The 24,481-nt window shown below is 41.6% G+C and overlaps 1 protein-coding gene across 2 annotated transcripts in view; it reads right to left on the bottom strand.

Annotated features, from left to right (window-relative positions):
* Svep1 (sushi, von Willebrand factor type A, EGF and pentraxin domain containing 1) overlaps positions 1–24,481 on the bottom strand; it is a 172,629-nt gene that overhangs the window by 86,221 nt on the left and 61,927 nt on the right. For both annotated transcript variants that reach the window (XM_087897113.1, XM_087897112.1), the window contains exons 6-11: positions 19,556–19,735; positions 13,749–13,943; positions 11,562–11,680; positions 4,934–5,063; positions 2,179–2,286; positions 1,328–1,459 (exon numbers count right to left, since the gene is read on the bottom strand). In XM_087897113.1, the coding sequence (XP_087753239.1) occupies positions 1,328–1,459; positions 2,179–2,286; positions 4,934–5,063; positions 11,562–11,680; positions 13,749–13,943; positions 19,556–19,735 (864 nt within the window). The remainder of the gene's footprint in view (positions 1–1,327; positions 1,460–2,178; positions 2,287–4,933; positions 5,064–11,561; positions 11,681–13,748; positions 13,944–19,555; positions 19,736–24,481) is intronic.

Genomic DNA, 24,481 nt, shown 5'->3' with positions numbered 1-24,481 from the left:
AGCATGTCCAGCGCGGACCCTGAGATGGTGCTGGCCTGTGCCGCCTCGGTCACGGGTCCCGCGCCTCCGGTGTCGGCTCCTGCCACACTCCCCACCAGCACAGCCGCGGAGAGAAAGGCTAGCCCCACAGGGAAGGCAGGGAGGCCTGGGCTGGAGCCACCATGGGCTCCATAGCCGAGCAAGCCGGGGAACCCGTGGAGTGGTGTGGACCACCTCGGTGGCAGGGGGCCACGTGGCTTCCCCTGAAGGGGCAATGTCTAATGGGGTTTATGCCCTGCCAAGTGTGACCAACGGAGAAGTAAAGTCTGTAATGTCCAGTACGCCTCTGGTAGACTTCTTGATGCAGTTGGAGGATCACACCCTACAATCCCAGATGTAGTAACTGGTTATTACCTGAACTGTGCTATAAATTTGTCTAAGCAATTGTCTAGTTATCTTCTAGGTAATTGGACTGGAGAATTTGATGCCGTGATGGAACAGCTGAGGGTGATCATCGTCACCGTGAATTCTACCTGAGTGGATGCGGGAATGACTGAAGGAGTCTCGTCCTAGATCCCCACTGCCATAAAACACCTAAAAGAGTGGGCAAGCTTGGGAATGTCAGTAGGCCTCTTGGTGTTGGTCTCCCTGGCTTGCCTGTGGTGTATATGCAAGATCAGGTTTTTTTCAGTAGCGCGGAGCAGTCATGATTACTAAAGCCGTTACAGCCACTGAAGCAGGACAGTCCCCCTACACGCTCAGGATGCAAGGCTACTCTTGCCTGTTGCATCTAAAACAAAAAGGGGGAACTGTAGAGAGCCACGTGATGCCGTGCCTTACAGGTGGCGCTGATTCCCACCTTCCACCTTTCCAATGGTGAATGCTCTCAGATGTGTAACAACACCATATATGGCTAATGCTAAGATCTGGCTTGCTTCCACGTTTCTGCACCTATCTGCGTCTCCCACGTGGCTTGCTGGGGTTGGCTACCCAGAGGTTATTTAAGCTGCAGACTGGCTTTCCCCGGGGCGAGAGGTTGCGAAAGGATGAGAAGATTATTTTAAGGACCTGAATAAACCACAGTTAAGAAGAGTCTGGTGTTGCGTCTTCGTTGCTGATAAGGCGGACACGACACCTTTCTAACTAGTTCTGTACTCAACATAGGAATTAAGGACCACCCTCAAAGAAGACCTGTCACAAACTCAAGGATGTCAACTGGAAATGTACAATGGGTCAGCATTTCCACTTGAAGACTCGGCACTCACAGCCTATCTCCCCCACCCCCAAACAGAGGGCAGCACATAGACCAAATGTCAGCTAGGCTGGGGGAGGGTCTGGCAGAGCGTACCTTTTATGACAATGTGGATGTCACAGGTTCTGTTATTGCCCGAGGGGTCAGTGGCCGTATACCAGACGACAGTTTCCCCGTGAGGAAAGAGGTCTCCTTGGGTGTGACTTCTGGTGATGACCAGTTCAGCCCCTAGGAAGGGAAGAGAGGTTGTGGTTCCTAAGTTGTATCCCTCCACAGTTCTGACATTGCCCTTCCATCTGAGGCGCTTTCATTTTCAGTTCGTGCAAACTGGCTGAGCAAGCCACTTAGCATGGCTTGTCTACTTCTAGAGAATAAAGATTCGGTACTTAGGCTGTAGCAGAGAAACAATAGACTCAAAAGTCCTGCTAAACTAAGAACTTTCGATGAACAGAAGTATCTTTGACTCACTTTGTTAGAATATTGACAGTTTAAGAAACTGATCTAACTTTTCTTGTTGTTTGAGGGAAAGTTTTTAAAATGAATTTCAATGACATTTGTTTGAGTTTCCCCCAACCTTTCTATGATCTGTTGTAATTTATCCATCTAATGCTTGGGGATGAATGTGAATACATAGAATTCGACTGGGGATGCCAGTAGGAACTCATTGTTTATATTTCCAGGGCATCACAGACTCAATTTAGTAAACCCATTAAAACCTGTACATTCGAAACCTAGCAAAGGTTTAATAAATGCCCAGTGAGTATTGAATAAAGAGAAAGCCCAGTGACCAAGCAAGATGCTAATGTTCAATAGTATGTGTATCAAAACACACCACTCGGTGCCGTTTCTCATTCTTCTTAGCTGTTATGTATTTTGCCATCTGAAGACGTTTTTAAGAGTAAAACCTGGCCAGCGCTACCCAGCTGACAAGGTCTGTGTGTCCTCACCAGAGTTGTCTGAGAACTGAGGCTCATCCCAGCTGGCAGAGTGCTCCTTCTCCAAGACCTGGATTGGAGGTGGAGATCGGCACCGATCTATGACAGGTGGTTCCACGTCTGCAGAACAAGGAATCGGACAGACAGGTCATGACTGTTCTTTAGAACAACTGTAACCAGCCTGTGAGAAATGAAAGTCTTCCAAGGAGACCCGTGTACCTCCCAGTTTATCAGACTACTGAAGCAGTGGATCCCAAATGTTCACAGGTAATCTTGTGCTCAGAGGAGGGAAAGGCACCAGCCAGAGAGGGAGCTTGTCTCCCAGAAAAAGATTTCACACAGTTCTAACAATTTGTTAGACATCTTACAGGATGAGGCTGGAGCCCAGTCAATGATGGGTCAGCGGTGGGTGGGGCCACTCTTTGAAGAGAACTGCTTAGATGTTCAGATGCTTGGCCAATCACTTAAACTCTAACTTTACTTCAGGGCCCTAGAGACAGACTTGGGGGTTTGCTGGATCTCTTTATCCCTCTTTCCAATGTGGCCACAATGAATACATTTTTTTCTTTCCAGTATTGATCTGACTCCTTTAACTGGCTTATTAAAGATGAGCGGCCAAACACGGTTGGAAGCACAGACTGTGACCTTCCAGTTCGATTACTACACGTTAGAATTCAGATCGAAGGGTGGCATGCTGGTGAATTTTAACTGTCAGCTGACATAACCTAGAATCATCTGAGTCTCAGCTGAGGGGTCATGAGCTGTGGGCATGCCTGTGTGAGACTGTTCTGGTTCCCATCTCAATGATGGGAAGACTCACCCTAACTGTAGGCGGTATCACTCCCTAGACAGGAGTTCCGAACTGTGTAAGCAAGAACAAAGCCAGCTGAGCACAAGCAAGCAAGCAGGCAGCATGGGTGCCTTTGCTTGTCTCTGCTCTTGACTGCAGATGTGATGTGGCCAGCTGCTTTGGTTACTGCCTCAGTTTCCCTCCCAGTGATTAACTTGTAACCTGGAATTATACTCCAAACAAATCTTGTCCTTCATTAAATGGCTTTTGATCAAGCTGTTTTATCACAACCACAGAAGTGTGCCTGGAATAGATGACTTTGAGGTAGGATGGGAAGCCTTTTTTTAAAGTACTGATTGAATATGGTGAAATTATTATATATACACACATATGTATATATACACATATAAAATATATATGACAGTAAAGAAATTGCACAGGAAGGAATTACAATCTGGTTATAGATTTTACATGTTCAAAGTGTTTTTAATTATACACCTTTAGAGTCTAAAGGAGAGAGTACAAATTACTATTTTAATTTTTTTTTATGTGAGGACATAGGCCAGAAAACTTAAGGAACTCACCTGAGGTTATTAAGTTAATAACTTGTAGTTAGAGCACCAAGGGCAAGGCATTTGGGTCTGTGCATAAAAGCACATTCTGAAATCAAATGAGCTGTACCTCTGAGAATGCATGTATTTCTGTTTTAACCTATATTTTACAAGTAAATGCTCAATTTCTGTCTCTTTTTACTCACTTGCCGTTTCATGAGTATAGGAACGTTGGCTTAGGGGTTTTAGATTGCTAATCACAAACCAGCAATGGAGTCCCTTTTGTTCAAATTCAAGTCTCCACTGGATAGTACTCAAAGCAAAGAGCTTTATAAAGCAAAACGGGAGAAATGTTCCTGGCAGGCCAGTGCTCTTTGAGAACACTGAGTCAAGTCAACTCCTGGTTAACCATGGAGTCTGGAAGCCGTCATCATTTACCCACAAAGAAATTACAAATCAACATTCCAAGATCATCTAAGCTTATCTGCTTTTAGATGAACATTTAAAAAGGGAATTGTAGGTACAGAAGGACCAAAGGGTTAGAGAAGAGAAAAAGAACAGTTAAGACAAGTGTGTGTGTGTGTGTGTGTGTGTGTGTGTGTGTGTGTGTGTGTACCCAGCAAAGACTGACAGCAGAGAAGCCAGGGGAGAAGAAAATGCTGGCAAGAAAGCAGGGATTATCAATAAACTCTGAGGAGAGATCCTGTAAAATAAGAACTGAAAGTCGCACGGTCAAAGCACACTTGATCTTTGGATCTCAGGATGACGTTTTAATGCCGCCACCGTGTTCTGTACAAAGTATAATTTCCTTCAGAAAAATATGTTGTATAATAGCATGTTAGATAATAAACATCATAACCTTTGACAAACTTAAAGTGTTTTTTTCAAGTTTGATATTTGTTGTTAGGTTGAAAAGTTAAATGACACCTGAGTAAAAGTATTTATATAGTGAAATGTATTTGTTTTCCATTAGATTTTTTAAAAAAATTCAAATAAGCTTAGAGAGCCCTTTATGAAGTGATTTCATAAACATTTGCATGTATTTGATGGTACTTTAAAAAAATTAATGAATCTCAGATGTTCAGCATTCAAACATAGGTCTAGAAGGGAATCGTAGAAATGGCAGGAGAGATTGTTGGTGACTCTGGCAATAATACAGTTCTAAGGCATAAAGGGAACAGAGTCTAGGCTTGAATGACTGGGAATAAATGGCAAGTAAGAAGAGAGAGGTAGCAGCCATTCGGAACTTTGCAAAGTGCTCACCAGGCAAGAAGTAGACATGCTGACAGATACAGGATACGTAGGGCTTCAGTGAGAAAGGGACCTGAAGGGTTTCAATTCCAGGAGGAAAGTCTGGGCCGAGGACACCGATGGCCACAAGCAGATTGTTTTTGTAAACCACCTGCACGATTTGGAGAAGACTTACCAATAACCCTGACGTAGAACGTGCAGCTGGCTTGGTTACCGGATGAGTCGGCTGCGGTGTAGGTGATGGCCATTTCTCCAATTGGGAAGAGGTAGGGTGGGGTAAAGGCTGGGTGGACGTGAACTGACACCTGATGGAGACGTAAATATTTGACAAGGTCAGCCGCGCATTTATCCTCTTTTGATTTATATCCTATCAGCAAAGGAATGAGATGATACAGTATTTTATAAAGAGGAAAGAAGGGAGGAGGCACTTCCTTGGAGTGTAATATCTAGACTACTCTTTCCACAGTTCATACAGGTGGATACATATTGCTTCGTATGATTTAAGTATAATACAGTAGACCACTTGATACTCTTTTTTTATTGATTTTTATTGAGCTCTACATTTTTCTCTGCTCCCCTCCCTGCCTCTCCCCTCCCCCCTTCAATCCTCCCCCAAGGTCCCCATGCTCCCAATTTACTCAGGAGATCTTGTCTTTTTCTACTTCCCATGTAGATTAGGTCCAAGTATGTCTCTCTTAGGATCCTCTTTGTTGTCTAGGTTCTCTGGGATTGTGATTTGTAGGCTAGTTTTCTTTATTTTATGTTTAAAAACCACCTATGAGTGAGTACATGTGATAATTGCCTTTCTGTTTCTGGGTTACCTCACTCAACACTTAGTGATCTCCAGAATTTAAGATGACTTTTAAATGCCCCCCTCATGTTCTATACAAAATATAATTCCTTCCAGAAAAATATGTTGAAAAACTTTTAATTTGGGTTCCAAATTTTGCTCTTGTAAACAGTTCTATACACTCATTTAAACATATTTTTGCTATTTCCTTATAATATCTCTTCAGGCATTGATCTGACCTCAGACGATCAACATTGTATTTAAATTTCTTTCCTAAAGTATGGTAACAGCTTGTATTCCCATTGTCTGGGATGTGATGTTGGTGTCAGGGTTCTCAGGTCTATGTGAAAGATCTTCAGCTGTACTAAGTGAGAAGGACACTGCAGGCCCTTTGTTTAGTCCTGTTTTTATTCTAGAGTATTTAATATATTTATTTTCCATTATATTTTTTTTAAAAAATATTTTAAATAAGCTCAGAGAGCCTTTATGAAGTGATTTGGTAAGCATCTGAATGAATTTGACGGTACCTTTTTATTTTTAACAATTAAGAGACTCAGATATTCAGCATTCAGCCATAGATCTGGGAGGAGCTCATCGGAATGGCCCCTCTCATGGGAGTGAATGTCAGCTGAGGGCTGCCAGTGGACAGGAGACCTTGTCTTCGGTGCTGTAGCCACTGGTGAGTTGGCCATGCTCCAGAGGATTGCCCAACACCCAGACCCACAGGTGGGTCAAGGGAGCTGATGAAACCCAGGAGGTCACAAAGCAAAACAGCAATTGCTGGGGAGAAAATACTCCAATGGAAACAACCGCAGCCTGGGCAGTGACCTCTAGGAAGGCAGATTTTGTCAGCAGTCAGTCAGGCTGGGGCAGGCTTCCTGGTTACACAGCTGCCTGTAGGTCACTGAAACCCAGTAAACTTATTTACCAAACTAGACAGGTAGCATTGCTCCTTTGGTCTCTCCTCGTTGCCCTATTTGGGGGTGAATAAATGTTAATGCTCATATCTTCCCAGAAAATATCAGGACATTCTTGGAAATGCAGGTAGAATGAGAAGAGGAGGGAAATGCTCTAAAAATACAGAGGAAAACTGAGTTGAAGAAACCGAAGGTATAGCTGCAGATAGTACAGAAACTCTTAGACAATTCCATGCACAGTGAAAAACTTCCACAAGGCTCAGTGGGGGCATATCACCTCCTACTGAATTCTCTTTATCATTAATTGCTAGCCTGGAATAAGAGAGCTCTTGGACATGTGAATGTTCTATAAGCTTTCTACTCTCTCTCTCTCTCTCTCTCTCTTTCTTTCTCTCTCTCTCTTTTCTGAAGGAAAGAATTTTAAACACACCAAACAAAAGATGAATCTTAAACCATCACAAATAAGGAAAGTCCTGGTCCCCTGCTATTAAAGGACTGGCTGCAAACCCCACAACCACACCACTGTGAACTTTCTCTTAAAAGGGCTCATAACTGTGGCTATGAAACAAACATGGAAAGCTATAATTTTGGGAAGGGAGTATACATAATGTGAATAGCTAATAATTAACCAATAATGAATTGGAATAAGAATTGCACATTATAATCAACAAAAACCTAAAATAGCTAAAAAGGTCAACTAATAAATTTGATTATTTTGCTTGGGAGAGATTCAACCAGTAATTTTACACCTCTTCCCTCTTGAGAGCTAAATAATTATGGGTTTCTACATATTTTAAGAAGGCTATTTAAAAGATTGTATATTTTTCTGTACGTGATTGTAACTAAAGTCCCAGAACAGAGGATTATAGAGGCCAAATAGTGCCATGTTCTACAGAGCCCCTTTGGGCAGACAAATTGGCAGGAGCTGATACTCAAGCTGCCAAATAGGTCCATGGCCCGCACTCCCATCAACACACCAGAGCTGAGAGATTCTGTGAAAACGGGTGCTCGCTGTGGTAGAGCTCTGGAAACTTCTGTTTTATCCATAGGGAAAGTGTCTGCCTCAAATGGAGTGGCCGCTTCAGACAATCCCGCAGAACACCCATAGTGCAGACTAAGCTGTATGGGCTTCTGCCTTCCACTGATAGATGGGAGCTTGCTGGGCAGCAGAAACCCATGTAGTCTGTCTGCTGCAGTGAGATTGGCCTCCACCGCTTGGAGTTTAGGGACAGATGTGAATGTAGACAGGTGCCTGCTCTTCCTTGGGTGAATGATGCAGGCGGGAGGCTTGGCCAAGCACTGTGGGTGGTGAGGGAGAAAGGGCACTGAAATGGTTACAAGGAGAAATGTTTCCAGAAGCTCAGGTATTTGAACACTTGATCCCAAGTTTGGGAAGGCGGTGTTGACTTTCTGGAGGAAGTACATCGCTGGGGTTAGACCCTGAGAGTTCATAGCCTCACCCTACTTCTGAGTCACACTCTGCTTTGTTGATGTGTTAGGGATGTGAGCAATCAGCTTCCACCATGCCTGTAGCGCGCTGCCATGCCTCCCAACCATAATGGATTCTTATCCCTCTGGAATTACAAGCCCCATATAAGCTTTCCCCCTCCCCTGTAAGTTGCTTTTGGTACTGGTGTTTTATCAGCAACAGGTACATAGTCCTGGTATTTTATCAGCAACAGGTACAGATGCTAATACAGATGCTAATCATGAGTTAGCCTTGGCAAGGTGAAGTCATGAAGGCTAAGGGAAAGAGAACAACTGATTGAGCCATTCTGTCTTTACTCCACCTTAGATCCTTTCCGGCATTAAGAACTTGTGAACCATAACACAGGAATTGAAGGAGCGGGTAGACAACATTCTGCTAGAGCACAGTGTATGTCCAGGAACCGTATGAGGCAGAGGTAGGGCACCCTGCTAGGTCTCCAGCGGAATCTGTGTACGGGAGGGATGAAAGGCAGTAGCTGCAAGCTCACTGCTCTGAGCATCTCAGTGATATTGCGATGATAACAGCATTAATTAAAGGGAAAAGTGAACCTGTCTCAAAATCGCTCCTCACTCAACTGTTGCCTATTGTCATGACACAGTCCTTCAAAGTCAGCAGCTTCAACCAGCACACACTTATTGCCACAGTCTTAAGAATCAAGGTGCTCATAGCTCATAAAAGGTTGAAATCAAGGTTATCCGTAGAGCTGAATCTGGTTCTCTGCTTTTCTTGCACAGAGTCTTCCAGAATGGACTTCCAGAATGGACCCTCCCTCCAGCTTCTAAAGCCAGCGATGCAAACACAGCCCTTCTCACTCCTCACCTTCTAGCTCCTCTTCCCCCAGAACATCTATTTCTAGCTAGAGCTGGGACTGGTGCTCCTTTCTTAAGGGATGTGGTAATCAAGCAGGGCTCATTTAGACAATAAGAGGTAGTCTTGCTACCTTGAAATCTATTGTCTAATAATGCCTATAGAATCCCTTTGCCATATAATGAAGCAATCACTGGGTCTGGAGGACAGTGACATTTTTGGCGTGGCCATGATTCTGTCGATTATACCAACTCTGGCTCTAGGGAAGCACAAGCAAGGGTGGCTTAGAATAAACAAAAGAGCATCCACAGAGCCAACTTTCCAATCCCCTGGGTCAGCTCTGGGCAATAATAGGATAAAGCTTTGAAGTGCATAGAAGATTCAAATTTTTATTTAGACAGCGAGATTCTTCTTTTTAATCCTTGAGAGTGGATTTTGACTACAGAAGGAAGTTATTTTTCTATCCCAAAGTAGCCAAGCCACCAAGCCTGTGTGTGACAGGGAAAGACAGTTATTTTCTATTGGTGTCTGTCCCAGTTGAGTTTGTTCAAGTTGGGTCACACAGTTACAGTTTTGACTGCAGTGTATCTGTAACTTAGCCTCCTATTTTCCCACCAATAAACCCCTCTTAAAACTGTCCCAGGAATGATCAAGGCAGCAGCAGTCTAGAAAAGGGTCCTCACAGAAGCCTCGCTTATTGAGTTTGTGTCTTGTGCATTGTTACTTAAGTTCTGGAATTGCCTTGCCTCTGTCTCTTTTGGCTATTCTATATTGCTGCAAACAAGCCACCTCACCTGCTCCCTTGTGTTTGTTCTAAAATATCATACTGGTTCTGAAGATATTAACATGACCTTGTAGATTAATCTTGCTAGAGTGAATGATCACTGATCTCAGATCGAACTGAACACTGTCTAATAATCCTGTTGTATTTCTCTGATGGGCGTTCTCTTCCTTTCTCTCCTCACACTTGCAGAATCTCTCTCTCTCTGGCAGACCTCGTCAACTGTGCTTTGAGTCTGACCATTTTCTGACCATGAGCCACACACGATAGCTTTTCCTTGTATACCCAACTTCTCCTTCCAAAAATGGGTCCTTCTATTTCTGTTTCCTGTCTCTTAAGCACATTTGAGCTATTCTTCAATAACAGTCCCTGGAAGACATTCATGTCCACTCTGGAACTTGTGAATGTTACTTTACATGACAAAAGGCATTTAGAAGATATGATTGAATTAAGAATCATACGAGAAGATTATCCTGATTCATCCAGACGGGCTAAATGTAATCACTTCAGTTTGATGTCACCAGACAGAATAATGGTGATGTTGAGACTGAATGTTCACAGGGCCATCTTACTACTGATGAGCCTCATTTAGTGCCAGGAGGCTCCTCTTTGATGCAATGTCTGAATTTCTGAACATGAGGCACTGAGCTAACAAGCCACAGATCCCTAGGCAGGCTTTCTGGTCCTCGGTGCCTCTGGGCAGCACAGGATCCTAGGGACCATGACAGGTACCGCTTTTGTGTAAATATCCTGCTTCCCTGGAGCCACTCTCCCCGAAATACAGAGCTTTCCTAAAAGGACCACACATACCTGGATGTGACTGTCCCAGGAAATTCTGCATGTTCTTCCAGCGAGCTTTTGTTGTAGGAGATGAACTATCTGACAAGGGGACAATGACTGGGTTGGGAGTCAAGAGTCAGGCACTGGAAGTGATTTGCACTCAACTGCATGCATTGGTTAGAAGAACACGAGAAGTCATTGAGAAAAACTGAAGCCATCCTGACTCTCACGGCAACAGGGAATGAAAGACAGTGATGTATGTATTGGTACAGCCTTTGAGACACTGCTGAAAAGCAAACAGGGGAAGTGAAGATTTGCTTCCTGTTGATCCTGGCTGGGCTGACTTTTCTCAGAGACTGAAACATAGTTTCTCCATCTGTAGACACACAGGCGCTACCCTTACCTGCAATGTCTCATCAGATCCTAAAATGCACCGCTTTCTGCTGGGTATTGGTGAGGATGGCGCATGATTGTACCTTTATTAGAAAGGAGTCTCACAGTGCCTGAGGACACCTCCTTACGTTTAGTCCCAGAGGTGGGAATTTTAAAAGCTGCTTTGAATGTAAATATATTCAATATGATTATCGGGACAATTATTATTGTCTTTTTTCCCCCACCCTCAATATTTCCTGCCTGGAAGGGTTTACATATATTTACACGCAGCTGTGAAAGCAAAATACTGTTTAACATTATCTGCCTACTTTTGGACACAGCCCAGCTGTAACAGGAGACGGCATTCCTAATTCCTAAACGAAGCTCTTCTTCCCCAGCAGCTGATGGTTGATCTCTGGTAGCCACTGAGAGTGCATATAAGGCTAAAATACCGAGAAAGGTTGGATTGAGGAACACTCAGTAAGAAATGCTGGCAGTCCACCCTTCAGCTTGGTCAATATGCCATCCATCACTGAAAAGATAGGCCCATGACTAGGAATTAAAGTTGAATCGACAGCTTTCTTAGATTTTTCAGAACTATCCACAGAGCGAAGAATCATCAATGATGGGTCTTAATGGAAAGAACAATATGACAAACTCAGGGAATGAAAAATTTCGGTCCGATTTTTATCTGATATTTTTATTTAAAAACAACGCTGGCAGTTCTCTCAGACGAGGCACTAGAATGTAGCATGAACTAGAGAGACAGGACTGTACGTCATTAGGGAACAGTAATTTGCCACGCTGCATGCATGTGTGGTTTCCTTAGAGTCCATTCAGAAGGGACGGGATGTTTAACAACCTTACCTTTTCACCAGAGTTGTCCTTAGCTGTTGGGATTTGCCAGGTGACGTTGGCAGAGTCTTGCTGTTCCCCAGTCTTAGTCTCGATGTCTTTTGGACAGCTGATCTGTGGAGCCTCCACATCTGATGTCCCCGCCCCGCAAAAAAAAAAAACAAAACAAAACCACAAATCAATTAAACACCACACCCTGAATAAATTGTTATTTAGAAGTAATAAATACTTCTAAATTATTTTTAAAAGGTGGCCAAACAGGTTATATTAATACTTTATAATTTTTAATATGCTGATTACCAATTGATTAGGATGGCACAACTACTTTGTATAGTCTATCTTATGTGACTTAGGAGCCCCTTCCTGAACTGGTCCCGCCTACATTCGCATTCCACTGTTGGGAACTCATGCTCCACTTGGGATTGCCGTTAGCCCGTGGAACTCTGTAGTCTGCCCTGTACTTGGTTCTTTGCCTTGGTTCTTCTCTTTGTCTTTGCCTGCCTTAATGACCAACCATATCCTCCCTCCACCCCGGCCAAGAGCAACTGCAGGTCCTTTCATCCTAAGCTCAAAAGCTGCCCCTGGCTCTTCCAACCACCTGGTATGCGCACTCCCTGAGCCCACATAGCCTCTGTTTTTCTCAACCAGAAAACTCAGCAAGCCACAGCAAAACAGAAGTTTCTCGCCCATTTACTTGAAGGAAAAGAGTATTTCTCTCCGTGCTGTTTTATTCAGTGCCTGGCATACAGTAGTAACTTGGTCAATATTTTGTCTTTTTAATGAAACAGAGGAATAAATGGAAGAAAAAGAAAGCTGACGGGGGCAGAAAGTACACTCGAAAATGGGGCCATCGATCAGAATTAATTAGCAGTCCCAGAAGGTACTATCAAACAAACAGCAAATTTAAGCTAATGATACTTTTGACAGTGGAAAAGCTTTACACGCTACAAGAGCTGAATTAAGCCTGCTAGCACTGTATAGATTGAATTGAAGGGACTTGAAGTCAACTTTTTGTTATGGGTTAGAATACATCTTTTATTTCTAAACGATGTTGAACGAGGTCTGCTCAATTTCCCAGACAGATAGATCTGAATTGCCTATCCTGTGTCTCATTTCACTGCTTCTCTGGAATTTTATTCAATTTCTGTTTCCCGTATGAAGATGCACAGTGCATACTGATAATCTGAAAAAAGAATGGTATTGCAGTTTTCATTTCTAGTTAAGTAATAGTCTGGTTGGATTTGAAATAGTTTTTTATTTACCCCCCACCCCTTCCTGAGGCACGGTTGCTTTTCCTTCTGTAATGCGAATCAGACTCAGCTCTCTGGTACAGTTTTTCTTTCTGCCTCATAGACTATGCAACTTGAACTTTTTCTCAGTGGAAGTTTGTCAGCCCCAGTGCTCAGGGGCTTTGGGGGCTAAAGACCCAGATCTTTCAGGGAGGCTGTTCTATAGTAGGAAGGACAGAAAGGAAACTCAGCCCCTTCCCCCCTCAGTTTCTGATTCTCTTCATGACGTAGGCATTGGGCTCCTCAATCTCATTCACAACTCTTAACTTCAGTCTCCTTGGGTTGATCAGTTGAGATATTCGAGTTTCTTGTTTAGTACTTGTTTATTCCCAAGGGATTCTCAGTTTGAAACTTCAAATTAGTGATATTTCAACAATATCACTTTTATACTTTCTTTCCCCTCATCTCCTGGAGTGTGTGTGCGGCGCGCACACACACATTTTTATTTTGGAGGACTCTATCTATCCTGTTTTTTACTTCTCAGGACTCTTTCTTGTTTTTAACACTGTTTTCCTCCCTGGGTTGCTCTTGCTGTGGGGTAAACAAAAATGTAGCGAGATGCAGGCTTCAAAGTGCTTGTGGCCCATTCCTTTGAGCCAGCACCATTCCCTCTGCTTTCTAGGCATCAGAGGTTCTTCACAGACCGCCGTCTCCCGCTCCCGAAGGGAACTCTCGGCTGATTCCGGCCCTAGCATCATCTACATTTTCCTATTTCTTCCGTCATTCTCTCCCAGCTGGATTTTCATAAATTCCCTCTTCGGAACCAGAAACCTTCCCAGTTCATACGTGGTTTTTACCTGCCATTTTACCATGGACTTGCGGTAAAATCCGCAGAGGGGCAGCCCTACCCGACATCCATATGCCATTATGTAGGAATCTGGTTTTTCTCCTGCCCCACGCAGGCACCTACCTTTGCACACAGCTGTCTGAACTTTGGCACTCCACTTCCCAGATGTGGCACAGCTCACCTCTCTGACCCCAGACAAAACGTATCCCGGGCGGCAGCTCAGCTGGCAGATCAACCCAGGCTTGGCCGGCTGCTTGCCGCAGCTAGGTGGAGATATGAGGACGCCCTTGGGCTTCTGGAAGGTAGCACAGTGGCGTTCTGTTGCAGAGAAACGACAGCACATCATTGGCATTCCCACAAAATAGGAATAACGGAGTCGCTTTACCCCCAAGTGTAACTGTGCTACCTTAGATTGACATGCCCCACCCATAAGTGATTGCGTGTGACACTGTATGTACAACGTATTATAAAAAGTGTGTAACTATCTCTTTGGTTACTTCTTCTTTAATTTGTTTGTGTTTTGTTGTCTTTATGAGACAGGGCCTCATGTAGTCTGGGCTGGCCTCAAATTTGCCGTGCAGCCAAGAATGACCTTGAACTTCTCACCTTCCTCTTTCCACCTCCTGAGCACTGGGATTGAAGGCATGAAGTGCAGCTCCTGGTTTTATGTGGGATCAAACCCCAGACTTCCTGCAGGGTAGGCAAGCATCCTACCAACTGAGCTATATCCCCAGACCATCTTTTGTTTTTTCTCCATCATATCAAAACCTTGAAAGTCTCTGGCATTTTACTCATTGTGACTTTTATCATTTGCTTCAGGAAACTTCATTCACTGTTGATAGTAATCATGCATTTGAAGTTTAAATCGGACTCCATCTTTCATGGATTCAGTGATGTATTCGACAACTGATTTTATTTGAATCAGCTTCTGGGCTTTGTCATTTTTTTTAACTTCATTTTTTATTTTATTTATTCATTGTGTCTTTCACATCATGTCTCCCAATCCCACCCATTCATTCCCAATAAAACAAAAGAGAAAAAAGCGGGAAAAAAGGAAGGGAAAAATCTCATCATTGATGCTGCAGTGTGATGCAGCGAGTCACAAGGAAACCCTTTATTCATACTTTTTTATATGTAGTCATTCATTGCAAAGAATCATTGGCCACATGACAGATGAGCAATGGGAACAGCTCTCTCACACTCATAACACTGGGACTGGCTCACCCATATCTCTGCCAACAGGGGTTCTATCTTTAAGTGAGTATATTTTAGAAAACTCTTTACCTCTGCAGACAACTGTGTTATAACTGGGGCTTTCACCCTTCATACCACCTTTGACCCTTTGTACTATCTTTGGCACAAACAAAAAAGTAGTAGGTAGATTAAGTAGACTGTAGACAGAAGTGGCAAATCCAGGCTAGGACTTAATGTGTGAATGAACACATGTGTGATTACAGCCTCTCTCCTCTTTTTCACGGAATGAAAATCAACATTTATTCAATGCCTACTATGGCAGGGCCGTGCTGACTCATTTAATTCCAAACAGGAAGAAGTATTGCTATTTTAAGGCGCATGAAATGTGATAGTGTCCTGTCGCCCAGCAGGAAGTGGCAGAATACTCCTGCTCCTGAACATTCTACCACCGTGTGTCTCCTTGACTTGCTTTCTCTCAATGTATTCGTCACAGCAAAGGCCATCTTCCCTAAGAAGCTAGTTTATCTTGATATTTTGCACAGGGTAAGCTTTGAAGGCCTACTCTAACATCCTGGTCTGCTGAGAGCAGAAGGAAGCTTACAGCTAAACTTGTGGGATAAGTCTAATGAATGTTTAAGATCCAATGCTCCTTTTTTAATGCTTTTTTTAATCTTCACAATATAACACAATTACCTTTTGACCCCGAGAATTGTTGAAATTTTTATCCTTTTTGTTATTGCTTGTTCATGGTACTTAAGTGACTATACATTTTAATTTTTATTTTATCTAATATACTGATGTTTTTCTTCTTAATATTTTAAAAATACCTATTGCTTTTATGCTCAATAAATTCTGAGACTGGTAAGTGTTCACTTAAATAGATTTTCTTCATTTGCAGTGGTTTTATTTTTTTACTTCATATTTTAAATTTAAGAGAATTTACTTCAGTGAATGACGTGAATTAAGGACATATTTTTTTTTTCGTTTTTACCCCAAAGAGTTAACAGATTTCTGTGTGATCTGTTGAATGAATCTTTGTTCCATAACTGATCTGTGATGTTTCCATAGCAACACATGAACGGGGTTATGATGCCCCCTGAGCTGTCTGCAACCTTCGCATTGTCTTAATCTTTGCAGTTTTTGTATGTATTTTAAAATCAAGAACACTGACTATTATTATTCATGTCGCTCTTCTTTTTCAAACTTATCCTAGTCATTTTTGAATGTACAATTTTCTAGGAAAACCTTGGAGCCAGTCTCTAATTTAAAAAAAAAAAAGGAGAACAAAAGAAAAATTCCATTTAGGCTATGGAATAAGGCTGCATTTTCTGTATGCATATATATTTGGAGAAAACAGTTTCATAAAATTATGTATAGTCTTAAGATGTCCCTTTCGCTTCTTGGAAGTATCTTTTAGTTTGTTTAATACAAGTTTCACATATTTGTTTGATTTTTTCTTCCATATTTCATATTGATATTTTGTTTTTTTTTATTTGTTTTGTCTTTTGAAACAGTGACTCAAATATTTCAGGTAGTTCTTGAGTTTGCTATATAGCCAAGGATGACCTTGAACCTCTGAATCGCCTGCCTCTGCTTCTCAGGCTTTTAGGGTTACAGGTGTGTGTCACACTGTTCATCTTTACAGGGTGCAGGAAGACGAACCCTCGACTCTGCATGCTAGGTAAGCACTCCAACTGAACTACACGCCCAGCACACCAATCTTCTCAGTGTATTTTTGCCATCTGACCTAGTTCTCACAGTGTAAACACAAGCTGCTTACTTGCTAGTCTCACAACTCAGATGAACTCTCAGTATTTTGGGTTGATTAATTTTACTTTTCAGTTATCCACCAATCATGATGAGACTGAATATCAGTATCTCAGTCCTGTGATTTATTATCAGGACTGATACTGAATAATAACGTTTGATCATACATCCTTCTCTTTCCCATTTTCCATAAGGTTGCTATTTTGTTTCTCCATGGTAGTTGCAGGTTTACGGTGGACATTATTTTGTATGGATGGATATTTTGTCTGCATGTTCGTATGTGCTCCATGTGCTTGCCTGGTGCCTGCAGAAGCCAGAAGAGGGCTCTGATCCCTGGAACTAGAATTACAGTCTGATGTAATCTTTCATGTGGTTCTGGGAATTGAACTAGGATCACCTGAAGAGAAGTAAGCGCTCCTGGCCACCAAGTCATCTCTCCAGCCCCTAGATATCAGTTTCTTACAGTTCTGTTGAAAATGTGTTTGAGATGACAATGAATAAATTTCTTCTTTTATACCAAGCAACCACATAACTTCTTCCTGTTTGTTGTCATGAAGCAGTGAGTTATATTGATGGGTTCCCAAATTTTAATTTTATTGGATTTCTAGGATAAAATCTCCTTGATTTGGTAGAACATTCTTCTGAATGTAGATAGCTTTTATATTTCTTATTAGTTTTACACACATACACACACACACAGATTAGTTTATAGCTTCAGGGTTTTGTTGTTGTTGTTATTAGGTACCAGGTTGAGAACAAAATAATAATAGATTGATAATATGAATTCAATAGTTTTCTATATCAAATTACATGGTATGAGAATTACTGTCAATGTGGGATGTCCTTCTGTATATGTATTGCTCCTATGGGTTGATGAATAAAGCTCTTTCAGCCAATGACTTAGCAGAGTACAGCCAGGCAGAAAATCTGAACAGAGATATATAGAGAAAGTAGGCTATGTCAAAGAGACACCATGTAGCTGCTGAAGGAGACAGATGCTCCAGAACCTTACCAGAAGGCCACAGCTTTGTGGTGATACACAGATTAATAGAATGGGTTAATTTCAGATGGAAGAGTTAGTTAATAAGAAGCCTGAGCTAATAGACCAAAGGTGTTGTAACTAATATAGTTTCTGTGTGATTATTCAGGTCTGGGCGGCCAGAAAACAAATGGGTACTTGCTGCTTACAAAATGGCACCAGTGTGGGGCAACTACATCCACATAGAAACTTAGAGAGCTTGGGAAGGAATTCTAGACACAAAAGGACAGAGTGAAGCTCAGCTTCTTGGTAGTCGCTTTTTTTTTATAGATAGACTCTGTTTATTAGCAGTGAGCAGAGGTGCTGCTCCTTTAAGAGAAGGCTTCCTGACTCAGCATAAGCAGCAAAAACTGTGAGGCTTCCTTAAAAAACAGCTTTCTGGTTTGTACTGGCAGAATGAACCCTGGCTCTTTTGGGAGGTCCTGCACTTAAATGGGGTTTGTAAGCATGCTACTAGTTGCTTAATGGCAATATAAACCCACTGTGTCCCTGGAGCTGGGGTGGTGAGCATGGCTCACAGAGGTGGTGAATGTATCTCTGCCATGTTGGACTGGGAGGAACAAACTGGTAGGGATGCAGAGTTGGTCCTAGCCAAGCCCACTTAGCATTAATAAAAAAGGCACTCCTGGTCAGAAAATGATTACAGATATGCAATAAAGCCACATATAGACAATAAAAGACTTCTGAACAAGACACAGTGTGTTTAAAAATGTATATAGGCTTGGTAGAGAGAAAAAAATAATAAATAGTTTTGGAAAACAAAACAAAGTCTTTAAAAGAGACAGTAAAAGTAATATAAAAGAGTACAGACAGTCACTGATTAAAGGAATAAAGAAAAATAAGTCACATAAAGATGGAATATACATGAGAGAGTCTTGATTATGTATATTATTGCATTTTCTTTAAATGTTTTGATGCAGAGAGATATTTGATTCTGGGAGCTGCTAAGTTAAACCAACATAAAGGTATTTTGACTTCAAAATTTGAGTCTAAGGATATGTTACTTGGAAAAGAGGTTCTGCTTTTGTTTCCACAGAAGATGAGAACCTGTGGATTTCTTCCGGGCTAATGTGGTTTGATGGACCAAGAACCCCTGAAAGGTCTCCATGAACCCTAAAAATATTTTGCCTAACAAACATCAGGAAGCAGTTTGGAGAAAATTATACCCAAATTCCCCAAATGATTGCTTATACATATTTAAAGGGGGATATGATAGAGAAATGAATATTTTACATTGGTATGGACTTTGATTTATTGATACAAATTTAAGGACAATTTTCTAATATTTATATTTCTACTCTTGTTTGATGTATTGTGTTTGTGCAGCTCATTTAAAAATGTAATGTATAATTTAAAATCACAGATTAATAGATAGTAATTTATAATAGTCAAACTTGTAGTTGTGTTAGTTAGGTTTCCCAGATATGCAGAGATGTATTTAAGTTAAGTAATCTTCAACACTTCAAAGACCTACAGAATATGGCATTTAAAATGTTTTAAGAACATAGACTTTTCTCGACGGTGAAACATGTCTACTTCTGGTAGCACCGATTAATTTTGAGAGGTTGATGGGCATTGAAGATACTAGTTATGGAACTTGCCTTCAATGTGACAAGGCTAGCCATTTGGGCAAGAAACTGCTGTTGCTTGGACTGTTTGATGGTATGCTTTATGGACTAGACATGCAGACATGCAGGACACACTGAAAAGTGACTGCTGAACTTTCTAAAAGATGGGATGGTCCTTCAGGGTTCCTGCTAGAAGGATTGGAGTGACTTAACAAATGTATTTGACAATGCATCTACAGCACCACAGATATGCACATGCACATATTTATTCATATGTTTCAGGAGGATGTGGTCTGTTCCAGTTCCCTAAAGAATCCTGAACAAAATGAAGTGCTCAGACCTCACACCCTCTGGCCACTTACCCACACACCGCGGTTCTGCACCATCCCACTGGGCGTTTCCTTGGCAGGTGAGCTTAGCACTTCCTTCTAGTCTGTATCCTTCATTACAGGTGACCAAACATAGGGTGTTGTAGGACATTTCCACAGTGGAGCAGCTGATGTGGCCATGTTTGGGCTGGCGGAGATGGGGGCATGTTCTCACTATAGAAAATGTCAACAATTACATTTCACTAAATACAGAGAGAGGCAGAAACTGTTACTTTAATACTGGCTTTGTATAATAACATGACTATTACCTGTTCTCAAGGTGTCAGGAGATAAAATAACCTCTTTTTGAAAAATATGGAGTCCTTACAAACCTATATTTTATTTGCACCATTACAAATATAGTTTGTAGCCCATGGGCAGGGAATTTAACTGTGTGAGAAGTCTACCTCTGATTAGATGAAGACAGCTATGTAACAACAAAGATTGTTTCTCTGCCAGAACCTATGAATTGCCCACTGACTCAATTTGGATTTTATGGCTGTGAAGAGACACCACAACCATGGTGACTCTTATAAAGAAAAACATTGGGGCTGGCTTACAGGTTCATAGGTTTAGAACATTATCATCATGGCAGGAAGCATGGTGGCATGCAGGTAGGCATGGTGGTGTAGCTGAGAGTTCTGCATCTGGATTGGCAAGGCAGCAGGAAGAGAGTGATGCTGGGCCTGGCTTGACCATTTGAAACCTCAAGGCCCTCCTCCAGTGACACACTTCCTCCAATAAGGCCGTACCTTCTCCAACAAGAGCACACCCCCTAATAGTGTCAGTCTCTCTGAGCCTATGAGGGCCATTTTCATTGAAAAACCACACCCACCCAGTAGCTACTCTTCCCAGAATACCACAGCATCATAATGTGCGCATCATAGTTGCCCAACTTCACGGCTATTAATGAGAGCCAATGAGATACAGCTGAATTTGAGTGAGACTTTCCAACCAATGGAGTGCTTTTTGTCTTTGACCTCTTCTTTTCTTCCCAAATAAAGGCATGTGAGAGACTATGCCAGTGGACTGTTGCATATTTACCAGCACTACAGGAAAAGTACCATGCATTAGAGGATGGTGTAGAAACACAAAGGAATCCCTAGTCTCTGGTGACCGTGGGGTTCTTCCACCAGTTTGGGATTATCTATACTATCTTCCTTTAGACAAGAGAAAACCCTGAAACCTTGAGGTATTAGTAATTAGGATTTTGATACCAGGAGCTATACACGAGTCAAATTCTTTCTATGCAGTACCCATTTGTTCCCCTTACCAATTCACCAGGGAAAGATACTGAATAAAAAACAAGCAAAAATACCCCCTCAAAAGAGCTAAGTTCAGGGTCTAGAGACAGTACTGTGCTCAACACTGAAGGCCAGAGGGTTATACAGCGATCGCTAAACAATCTTCATTGCAAGGTTTGAGAAGCAAGAATGTTGTGAGGACTCTGAGTGTACTTTTATGTATGAACAAGTTTTTTATAGCAAGAATATGTATTTGTTTATTTTGAAAGCTTTAAAAGAATAGGAAGTAAAATTCATGCAAAATATTCAAGTGTGCATTCTACTGGAGTTACTGGCAGACTTTATTCTGTGGGAACACTTTCAAATTACATCAGTTGGCAGAGCGTAAGTACTAAGTGAATTAGATATAAATTTCAGATTTATTACTCCATAGGGAAAATTCGAGAACTGAATGAGAGGAGAAATCTGAAACCGTGTCCTTTGCTATCCCTGGGACAAGTTGGGCTGAAGTCAACTATGAATTAAATATTTATCAAAATGTCTGTCTGCCCTGGGGGACTGTAATTGAGGGAGTCCATCATGTACAGGGTTATGTCAACTGTCTTAGAAGGTAAGTGAGATAAATTCCTGTGACTGAGATACATAAAATGGAAAATCACATCAGACAATTGCTTTTAGCGTCAGTTAAAAAAAAAATCTCAGAGAACAAGTCAGAGCTTTCCTGTGCTAAGCTGAAAAGGAGTTGTGGCATCTGTGGAGGGTACAGCACACTATCGCTGGGGTGAGAGGTGCAAGCTGCGCTGCTTCTCAAATGAAGGTTTTAATAAACTGTCGCGGCTCCACAGGGAAAGCAAAGCAAACACCGTCATTCCTTGTCATTTCTTAAGCACTCTATATTCTTCATTCAAGAATGAGTATTTATCACCAGTTTTCATAGGTACACATTTAATTACTAGATTCAACTTACAATTTTTTTGTTCCTCAATTTATATTTGTTTCAAAGAAACTCATATGGTTGATGAAGAAAACAGCAGCTTACCCTAGTTTGATCATGACACATTGTATACACGTACTGAATCATTCTACACAATAATGTACACAATATTATGGATAGATTATATAGCAACTAATCATTTAGAAAACATGGCTAAAATTGAAAAATAAACACAGGAATCCAGTCTTGTAAAAGTGAACTATCTACGACACAGACAATGACAGACCTACAAATTTGCTGTGGGTTTCATCCTTTTTTCAGATATATGCTTCTTGTCAATGTCCAAATTTTGATTCTGTCTATTACCAGAAATAGAGAAAATCTGATGTAAAATGCATCTTGCCATTGAAATGGTTTCTTAGGAGAAACCCTGGTATCCCTGGAGCTCACTTACTGTGCTGCTGGGTTTTAGCAGGCTTTTACTGAGGCATCACCAAGATTCCCCTAGTGGTTTAGAGTGAAACACCATGATTCAATGAAAATTAGAAATGACTCTAAGTGCTTTATGAAGGGGAACAAGTGTTCCATTAAGAGAAGCAAGAATGAAGCTTGTCAATCATCATTCAACATTACATAATATTGACAGTGTAGCATAAAATGTGTAAAAGACAAGGAATCTAGGATCTAATTTCTGCTAATTGCTCTTTCCTGACTCAATCTTATATTTTTATAAAAACAATGATATAGTTAAAAATTATCCTTTGTTCTTTAAGCTCTACCTGTAAGCTGCTTCTCTATACTACCCTCCCCCAGAAACAGAAGCCAGCCTTGGCCAGTGGAAGCATCTTAGAGCCCCAGATATAACATTGTTTATGAGCTGCTACTAAAGCAGCCCATAAGGCTGATTACTGCTGCTGGCTCTAAGGTGTGCTCCAATTTTACAGGTAATAAATAAGAAAAAAATACATTTTAGATTTGATTACATATAGTATATGTTTTGTTGCATTGGATCTCAAGTAAATCCACAGGCATTGATAATATGGTAAAGAAAGGACTTAATCTTCATTCAGGGCAGCTCGACTTAAAGGTGAGGTAGGTGGTGACTTTGGTGGTGAAGCTGCAGGAATTTTAGGACAATCCATAATCCATTGCTGTGGAATATTATTTTATCGGGCAATGACGTGTTACATCTGTTTATGTCCCAGAACATTACTTGAACCATGTAAAGGTGTGTTACATTTGTTTATGCTGCATTTATTTAATCAAGTAAAGATGTGTAAAGATGTAAAGATCGAGTCGTGACGAAGTCGCTGATACTCTAACTTATCTTCTGGGCTATTTTCATTTTCCTTCCAAAATTGTGTAGGTTTGGATCTCCAACACGAGTTTCTAACCACATAACACACATGTGTCCCTGAGTGAACTTGACACCACATAAGGGGTAGAATGAGGGAAGACTGCAGCGAACACCCCAGGGCCACACCTATCAGACTGAAGAGGTTGATGAGACACAAGCGCTTATGCAGACGAAGATCAAAGGCATCATACAAGGCTTACAAAGGAACAGCCTTCTGAGCGGCACCGTGAACTTCTACAGTCGTTAGTGTAGGGCAGAAGGTTTGGGTTTAGATTATAGAGGGCAGGGAGGCAAGGTTAGGACCTTTCTCTGAAGGGACGGTGGGCTGTCCATTCCGCTTTTCCCCTTTGAGAAGTCATGCGGAGGAAGTTAAAACATCTGTCTTCTTCACTGTCCACTATTTGGAGGAAAAAAATAGAGGTTTCACAGAGACCTGGGAACTGCCAGTAACTGGTGGCCTCAGGGAAAATATTTCAGATGTGGTCAGAACAATTGTTTTAGTGAGGATGTGTGGGCTTTACTGCTTGACGGAAAATGGTCTTCCGTTGCCTTCACACATCAACAGTGGCTTGAGACTGGAAATCCGTATTCTGAGTCCTTTCTCTCAGAGTCCTACATCTCCAGACATTTTGAATGCCCACTAAAGAGCCCCGGGCTGGTCAGAACCTCTTGGAGGTAATGATGATATTTGTAATTAGAAAGCCAATGCTGTTTTATGTTTTTCTGGGGCATTCAAAAATGTCACTAAGATTATTTCCAGACATCGACCTGTTTTTAATACTGTTTTCTGGCATTCACTAACTGATTTTAAACTAGATTCGAAGGTTTTGGTTGTGCATGTTTGTTTTTGAGATCTCATCTTGGGGGTATGTTCTTTGATCTTCTGCTGCCTCTACTCCTCAGCCCCATCCACTCTCTGACTTCCTAACACGAGAGGGACCCTTGTAGCATCTGCTCTACTGTCAATTTACGCGTTTTCAGAATTCTGTTATCTCTGAAATTATCCTCTACTTTCAAGGTTGTATTTTCCAGTTTATTAATCTGGCTTTTGAGTATGCTTTATTGTACAGATAGTTTTGAGCCCCCTCCTCGCTCTAAGGATTCTCGTTACTCTTTGATGTCCCCTCAATTCTTTGGGATCCTAGTCTTACTTTATTTGATGCCTTTGCCTTTGAGGCTCAACTCTTTAATTTTTCATGCTTCCCTGTCAGCCATTTTTGTTCAACCTGCTGGCCATAGTTTGCCCTTGATTTTTGGCAGGCTACATGATAAAGATCTGATTGGAATAATTTCCTATTTACCACGGGGTTCCGTTTTAGTAGCTAATAAACACAGACAATAGATGTCTGTAGAACTTTTGGATGCTCTTGGAATGTAAGCCAGTG

The sequence above is a fragment of the Myodes glareolus genome, chromosome 16, assembly GCF_982192425.1.
Source record: "Myodes glareolus chromosome 16, mMyoGla1.1, whole genome shotgun sequence".
In the NCBI taxonomy this organism is placed as follows: Eukaryota; Metazoa; Chordata; class Mammalia; order Rodentia; family Cricetidae; genus Myodes; species Myodes glareolus.
This window is presented reverse-complemented; position numbering and strand designations above follow the sequence as displayed.